Source organism: Cryptomeria japonica, chromosome 3, assembly GCF_030272615.1.
Source record: "Cryptomeria japonica chromosome 3, Sugi_1.0, whole genome shotgun sequence".
Taxonomy (NCBI): Eukaryota; Viridiplantae; Streptophyta; class Pinopsida; order Cupressales; family Cupressaceae; genus Cryptomeria; species Cryptomeria japonica.
In genome coordinates this window covers 327,263,278-327,271,835 of record NC_081407.1, presented here as the reverse complement: position 1 = coordinate 327,271,835, position 8,558 = coordinate 327,263,278, and the positions used below count along the sequence as shown (strand labels likewise).

Here is an 8,558-nt window from a genome sequence, read left to right as displayed (position 1 = left end):
CTTTTCATATCCATATCGTCACTTTGCTGAAATTATCTCTCACCATATCCATTATTATTTCATCAAATCCATTATCATTTGCATTATCATTTTCATCAAATCATGGAGCACAATCGAGCATCTAAATCGAAGTTATGAGCACACATCGAATCGCAAAATAATCAAATCGAAGCAAAGATTTGGGGTTTGAATAACTTTTCTTTGTGTTTTTGCTTTGATTTTACCATTTCGATCTTGAGGTGTATGATGTATTGTGTTTGCTTGGTTATTTAGCTTGTTTTTTTAGCCCTTAGTTTAGCACGCACATTTTTCATTGCACAATAGGTAACATTTAAACAACAATTTCAAAAAATTAAAATTTAATCCATTGGCATGCACCTAGGACACTTGATGGGGATCCACTCTATAGAAGGGAGGTCATTCCGTAAAAGCAACTTATTGACAAAAATACTTGCCAGGAGAGGAAGATTAGACTTACATTCACATGGAGTCGTGAGGGAGCTAATAGATTAAGTTGATAATATATTTAATGTTAAATTGGAGTCGTGAACCATTAAATGCCACTCTGTTTGGTTTGTACAAACTAATTGGATGCATAAAAATTCTATATTTTTTTGAGAAAATTGAATTTTATACTTACAAGAACCAATGAAAATAAAGAAAAATGATATTTTTTATAAACAAATTTAAAATAAAAATTAAATTTAGACTATTGAATTTTTTAAACTCTTTGTAATCATTGGTTAAATTAATTAAAGGAAACAATTCAATGAATGCATTAGTATCCTACCCTTGACACGAACAAATAATTATTGATTATTCAATTAACTCGTCCATTAATTCATGCAATCCACTATAATTAAATAATTTTATTTATTTGATTAGCTAACATTTTCTCTACAATTAAATAAATTAATATAACTTATTTAATTTCATTTTGATTTTTATTTCTTCTAAAATAAATAATATTAATATGTTATCTATTTTCTATTCTTCTAACCATGCAAATGAATTAAATTAATTAATTTATTTAATTCAATTAATTTTTCTTCCAAAAATCCATCTAGGTTTATCAAATATGTTCACTCAAAGTCTTTCCCAATCCCACTCATTAATCAAAAACATTTCACTCATCCATGCAATCAATTAACTCACCAATTAAGCTCTTCATAAGGACAAATGTAACATACACATTCCCCTTGTCCTCACAATCAACTTGTTCCATTGATTTCTTTGATCATTCTCCATCGTTGATGGATATCATTTGAAAGCTATAAATCTACCATCTTCCAACAAATCAAGGATCCATGTTTTTGATCCATACCATCATCCAATCTATTTTCTATCAAAAGGTTATTCTAGAAATAAGAGAAATCCACATATCAAACTACAAAAATATATGGCTAAGATCAATGAAGCAATGTGAGGCTCTAGAAGGTAATATTGCTTACTATTTCATTTAATGTATTATTCTCATGCTCTATTATAAGTGATTCTTGAATGTGAAATTAGGTACCTTCACAACATTGCCATTATTTTACAATTTCATATTTCATAATGCACATTTTGACACGTCCGATTGGACCCATATCATTGAATTAACATTTTTTTTTAGAATTTTGTGTTTGGAGTTGTCCAAGTATAGAGTGATGCTTTTGACTATGGATCAACACATCTGATCTATCCTTGAACGCTATTGAACTACTAATCGATGTATTAGATATGAGAAACAACACTTTTTATCTCTATCTTGACACATCTAATCTTAATTAAATTAATCAGAATTTCTTTCATTAATGTCAGAAAATCTTATGCAATGATGCAATAAATAAAAAAAAAAACAAAAAAAAAACAAAAACATTTTAGATATGTATGGATACTTAAAGAAAATTATAAATCAATCCCCTTAATTAAGAAAATTATAAATATCCATGCCTGTTCGCCATTTAATAACACTTAGAGTGCTTGAGAGCTTGAAATTTATACAGCCCTTGACAGAGTAGCTTGATAGTTTATAGATTTGACTATGTAAACAATTTTTTCAGCAACGTTCGGATCATACTCCATGGTCCATCATGTAAGAGACAAGCCTAAATGACTAAATAGATGTAAGAGAGCTGACACAAGACTCAAAGAACGCTAAAAGAAAGAAGAGGGTACAAAGGAAGAAAAAGAGAGAAAAAACACTAAATATAAACACTTTGAGAGTAGTTAGTAACGCATAAATTGTAAACCTTCTTTCTAAATGAAAGGTCCAAGTTTGTCCACTTGTTACGTACATAGTACTCAAGTACGTTAATACCCTAAACGTACAGTAAACCATTGTATGGCTCAAGAACAGCCAATTGAAATGCATTTACCAAAGCCCAGAATTGAACTAAAAAGAAGCAACTAGATTCGTAATGAGATTTAGCTTTTTCCTTTTTATTGAAAATATCAGGGCTCTTAAACCATGCCTGTTATTTGAACAACAAAATCATAAAAAAAGAGTCAAAGAACTGTGCATGAATAGTGCCCTGACACAGAGGCAATGAAAAGAGGAGCAGAGAAGACGATGCCTAATACTAATTTATGATCCAGCCAAAAGCCCAATGCAAAACCAGAACAGAGAAATGTTGACTGTCGAAGCAACTAAATCTTCTTGTTTCTGTTCTCCAAGCAACCTCCTCTTCTTTAATTTAGAAGATGATGTGCTCAAAAGATGTACTCTGTCAACCTCTTTTTCTAGATTAATGATGATGAAGAAAGGGTAATCAAAAGAGGAACTGTATTTTATACTTAACAATCATAAATATGCTTAAAAGCACTTTCAACTTGAATCTAAGATGGATATTCACAATTAGCACATCATGCAAAAATGCCATCTATAGCATAGCAGGAAGGTAGTATACAACAACTTGGTGAAGATATGCTTAACTGACCCGGGCAGCTAACTGACCCGGGCAGCTATCAAAAGAAAAAATGAGATTTTACATTTCATCATGCATGGTTCAAGCACATACATGTATAGAACCTATCACAGTTAATGAGGATTATATCATGAGTTATCAAGTGCTTTTAATTGACTTACCATGAAAATGTGTTTTGTGGAATGTCCATCATGCATGTTCTTTAATAAAATAGTGTTTACATTAAATTGGGATTTGCTATTTATCATATTTCAAAAACTTACACTCGGTAAATATCCACTGATCCAAAAAAAAATTAAAAAATATGGAAAAAACTTGGCAAAATTTTTAAACATTAAAAAATACATAAATTTGTAGAACAATTTTTAAAAACATGTATAAAAATGAATTTACAAAGGTCATTAATAATTTTTCCTTCATTTATAGATAAAAAACGAATTCAATTCACATCAGTGTCATAAGATTATAAATTATATATCCATACTAATATTTTATTGATTTCATCTGTGGAAGGCACCGACCAAAATATATATATATATATATATAGCAGCCCCTAAGAGAGTTGAGGGAAAGCACGACTCGTGGAAGTTTGGGGGCAGAGCCTCTGAAGGGGTCGATAGGCAGCACCACTCATGGAAGTTTGGGGTCAGAGCCCCCAATGAGATAGAGGGACAGCACTCTCACAGCGGTCTACGGGTTGGGTAGCGCTCCTTGTGGGACCCCCAGCAGGGTTGAGGGGCAGCAACCCTCACAGTGTCTAGGGGCAACGCCCTTGACATGTACCCCATCACAATATAGAGTGAGGTTGAGGGGCAGAGCCCCTTCCTCCAAGCCCAAGTTAAGGCCTTCAAGAGCCTATCTGATCCACAAGAACTAATAAGTCCTGCGAGTTATTAGCTATTTTTTGAACTATGCAATATATAATATCTCAAACCCCTGCTCTGTCAAATTAGATTAATGTGCTCACTTGATTTTGGATGTTATTTATGATTAGCTCCAATAATTTTCACATTTTGTAACTTATTGCTCCATATATCATCTCTGGGTATCTTGCATAGCTTTTAGGGGAAACTACTGATGGTCTGGGGATAGATGCCACTATATAATCAGTCAAAGATGAACAAGGGAATAAATGCTGTAAACTCCTCAAAACCTATTTTGATTGGCACAAGATAAAACCTAATCTGATAACTATTTTACAGGGGAATAGCAGAAATGTTTGAATGGGCTGACTACGGCAATGCAGAAAGCTTTACAGAAACATGAGCCACGATTTATAATGGTTATATTATGCTAGTTATGCACTAGATGTTCTTAAGCAGACAATGTATCACTAAGTAAAACAGAGCCACGATTTATAATGGTTTCAGGCAATGTACTGTTTCATGTTAATAGAGTAATATAAATCTCTAAAAAAAATATCTATTTATCAACCAAGAAGATACATATGATTTTCGAAGGACAGTGAGATTGGGGACAGGAAAAAAGTGATCGGATAAACTAAATCACCTTTAAAGTTTTTCAATAAAAGTGTTAGAGTGAAATCATCTGTACAAAAAGGGATCACTGTATTCTTGAACTTCCCAAGGTATTAACAGGTTTACAGCTCTTTAGTAGATACATGATTCCTATCCAAGCGTTGTCTGCTTAAGGGATTTGACTCCACAAATACTGTACTCATCACCAGCAATCCACCTTCTTGTATCAAATGCGATTTCATTTTCAACCCGTCAGCCATGTCAACACTAATTTGGGGAATCTCTATCCAAAGAAACAAAACCAATCCAACAGACATTTAGTTTCCAAGTTCTGAAGTTATAACCCATGAACTCTGTATCTATGTAACTAAAACATATACAATGATACGATCAGGATTATTACCAGGTTTGCAGATTTGGCATATGCAATTTATATATTGGACAGGCCACATGCAGCACCTCAACTGAGCACTCTTCAGTCCCCAAGAAAAGACTCACTAACAAACTTTCAATTAGAAAATTTGGTCAACCCCTAAACATCCACATCTGCCACCAACATAGAAGTTCAAAAACTCAAATTTCATTCAACTAAACGTATTTGCAGGATTTAACATTCCACAAATTAAAAACTGGAGAAGTAAAATTAACAAAAATTCAAATATGTTCTCTTCAATTCATCGAGAGCTTGGCATGACTTCCCCAAAAAGCGCCAATATGATAATACTGGAGAAAAACTTCATAACTGAAATCAGTTACCTGAAATCCGAGGCCTGAACTTATATGACCACTTTGTTAATAATTCCTCAATATCTGCATCCATACGTGTTCCTATTCCTCCCCATGCTAACATGTGTATGATGTCAGCAAGAGATGATCCTTTAACTTCATGCACTGCCTTGAATCCCATTCTTGTGTAAAATCTTACAAGCTGTGACAAAATCGAAGGCAATCCCTTTCATAATGTCAAGCTTCCCAAGTTGGTAGATCCAGAGATTATTCGAACATTTTCTCACAAATTTGAAAGTGCAACTCAAAAAGATTTGTTTAATTTAAAATTAGGACCCTATTCAGTAATCAACTATTATTTACTCAATACTGGACCAACCCACTTCATGAAGGTGCGTGCATAGAGAGAGAGTGCGTGTGTGGTGCATTTTTTACCTAGAAATATAGGCGTTGTGAAGAATTGTAATGTTCTACATTGCTACAAGAGAAAATTCAACAACATAAAAGTCGCCTGCAATAAATGTACAGTGTAGACATTGGAGAAGTCATTCCTGGAGTCAATGAAACCCTAATCCTCATCATTAGCCACGGAAGAGCCGTTCAAAACTGTGTAATCAAGGACACTACATCTGAATGTAGGCAGTGGATCCATCATTGTGATCTTTGAAAGCAGGGATGAAAAGACTTTCCTACCATCCAGTGCCAAAGGAATAAAGACTCAAAAAGTACATTCAGTTATAATATTAAAGCATAGGTACCCTACATTACGAAAACGCTATGTTCAAAGAAGGGGAGAAGCCAATAATACCATACCAATCAGTAAAGTAGTCACTTGGAGGGGTATTTGTCGCCCCGTAGTCATACAGTCCCCTAGAGCTAAGAAACGAAGTCAGTAATGGTCATTTAGCAGCCCTGGCATAATGACACTGTCTGACTGGTCTGCTACCATTTAGATAACTAATATCCCTCTTAACCAGCATATGACATCTAACAAGAGGAATCCAAAAGATCACAACATAGGGATTGACTTAACTAACTAATATCCCTGTTAACCTGCATATGAGATCTAGCAAGAGCAATCCAAACGATCAAAACATAGGGATTGACTTACATGTTTCAGCTAGTTGCCTGGGCGAGCATCACTAGTGTTACATTACAAGAAGTTCCACCCAGCAGGGTTGTAAAATTTCATATCTACAAGTGAAATATATGTTGCATCGGTAGAAGTTTGACATTTTACTGTTAGACAATGAGAGCGTAGTGCGATTGAAGGGAAGATTAGCTCCGCATAAAAAGCAATAAAGTGAAGAATATTTTTCTGTCAAAATGATTACTAAGGCCTTTGGTCTATTGAAATTGATACGAATCACTGGGTATAATATTTAGGAAAAACAGAGACAGAGCACGCACAATGTATGAGATGGATAGGAGAGAATTGAAAACCGTAATAAAAATTCAAAAAAACCCTCATTAGTATTGAAAACAAAAAACCCTAAATCTAAAATCTGACCAGTGTTTATTTCAACTTGTCTAAATAAGTACCTTGCAAGACTAAGGGCTGTAGTTCAAACATAAGTAAAAATGAATTACACATAACCGTGGCAGTGAGGAGATGGTCTTAATCATCTCCCCTATAACTATGGCACCCATGGGATGGCTGTGCCTGTAATCATTTCCCCAATAACATGGCACCCAGGGTATAGCAGTGGCCCATAACCATATTGCCAATGATCAAGGCATCCAGGGGATGGCCGTGGTCCATAACTGCCTCCCCAGTAAACTATGGTATCAAGGGATACTCTTAAATATATCCACATATGAATATGGCACCCAGGGAATGGCCGTTACCATTTCCCCAATTACTATAGCACCCAGGAAATGGCCATGGAAATAAGGATAGCACTCAGGGGATGGCTGTAAGTATCTCCCCATTGCCCTAAAGCTATGGCATAACTGCCTTCCCCAATTACTATGGTACCCTGGAGATGGCACGACCTATCATTTTAAAACCAGAAAAAATACCTTGGAATGGTAAAGGGGTGAATCATTGATGGCAAGCAACTCTGCCGTTTTACAATTGCAATCGAAGCCATGGCGAATGGCGACTGCGCCCACCAGCAATCCCATTCCGAAAATGGAGGTGTTGTGCACTGTAAATGCTTGCCTGGTCATCCGTATAGACTCCAAGTGCAATATCTTCCCTTTTCTTCCAAACCAGAGGGTAATGAAGCCATTTGCTTTTCCAATCTCCTCTCCTGTGACCATACTGATGGCCCTCACTTCGAACACGGGCCCCCACGACTTGACCCGCACTTGCACGTTTTGGGTACTGCCCACATTCATTATGTCCGCCATGTTTGGCAACTCTGAATTGGAACTGGATTTGCAGGGCCTCTCCGCCACTACTTTTAATCTTCCTCTCCTTCTTCCGCACATTGACCGTTGATTTGAGTGCCACACATTTCTCAAATTATATGATTGACCGGTGAGAACACCTCCACTGCAGCAAATCAAATGTGGCGAAGCCATCGCACTGGATGTAATGTGACAGAGCGCAGCCACGATATCGTCCGCAATTTTCACACGATATTCTACCCATATCTTGTTATAGGCAGCGGTTCTCCTACTGTCTATAGGATGGATATTTGACTGTATTTATTAATTAATTTAAAAACGGTCTTTTTTATTTAAAAAAAAGTAAATTAATAAATAATTGTCTAGTGTCTATGCAACATATAGTGTGTATTTTAATTTTTAAGTAATTAATATCAAAAGAATTCTTATAGGTCAGATTGACCAAATTTTTTACCTATTCTAATGTTTTCAAATGTTCAGTAAAAATAATAAAGTTTATTGTTTTTAAATTCTATTATTTAACATTAATTTTTATTATATTATTAATTGTTTATAAATTTATTCATTATTTATGGGTTATTCCTTGAACCTTTTACAAGTGCAAGTAAATATTGTCAACTGTCTATGCAATATATAGTGTGTATTTTTATTTATTAAAAATAAATAAATTAAGAGTTCATTCTATTTTAATTTTTAAGTAATTAATAAATACAACCAAAAGAATTCTTATATGTCAGATAGACAATTTTTTTTTATCTATTCTAATGTTTTAAAGAGAAGAAAAACATTTTTCATTTGATGATGTCAAATTCTCCATAATTGTTAGCACCATTCAATTTAATAGAAAAGACACTAAATAAATTATTTGTCAACTTAATAAAAATGACACTCAATAAATTATTGGTCATTTGCAATGATCTTTTTGATTAAAATAACTTTTTAAATTTGGTCATGATCTTTGTGATCAATGATGCAATTTTTCAATGATTTCTAAGATCAACTACTTTATACCAATAGTCAAAAAAGGATAGCTAGAATAGATTTATATTCTTTTCAATCAACTACTTTATACCAATAGAAGATTTTTAAA

The 8,558-nt window shown here is 34.2% G+C and overlaps 1 protein-coding gene across 1 annotated transcript; it reads right to left on the bottom strand.

Moving 5' to 3' along the window:
- Positions 1 to 4,311: 4,311 nt before the first annotated feature.
- Positions 4,312 to 7,724, bottom strand: LOC131874623 (uncharacterized). The gene is made up of 4 exons (XM_059218297.1): positions 7,136 to 7,724; positions 5,144 to 5,315; positions 4,791 to 4,933; positions 4,312 to 4,670 (listed from the first exon to the last, which is right to left on the bottom strand). The coding sequence occupies exons 1-3, from the start codon at positions 7,640 to 7,642 to the stop codon at positions 4,920 to 4,922; spliced, it is 693 nt and encodes a 230-aa protein (XP_059074280.1). The 5' UTR covers positions 7,643 to 7,724; the 3' UTR covers positions 4,312 to 4,670; positions 4,791 to 4,919.
- Positions 7,725 to 8,558: the final 834 nt, after the last annotated feature.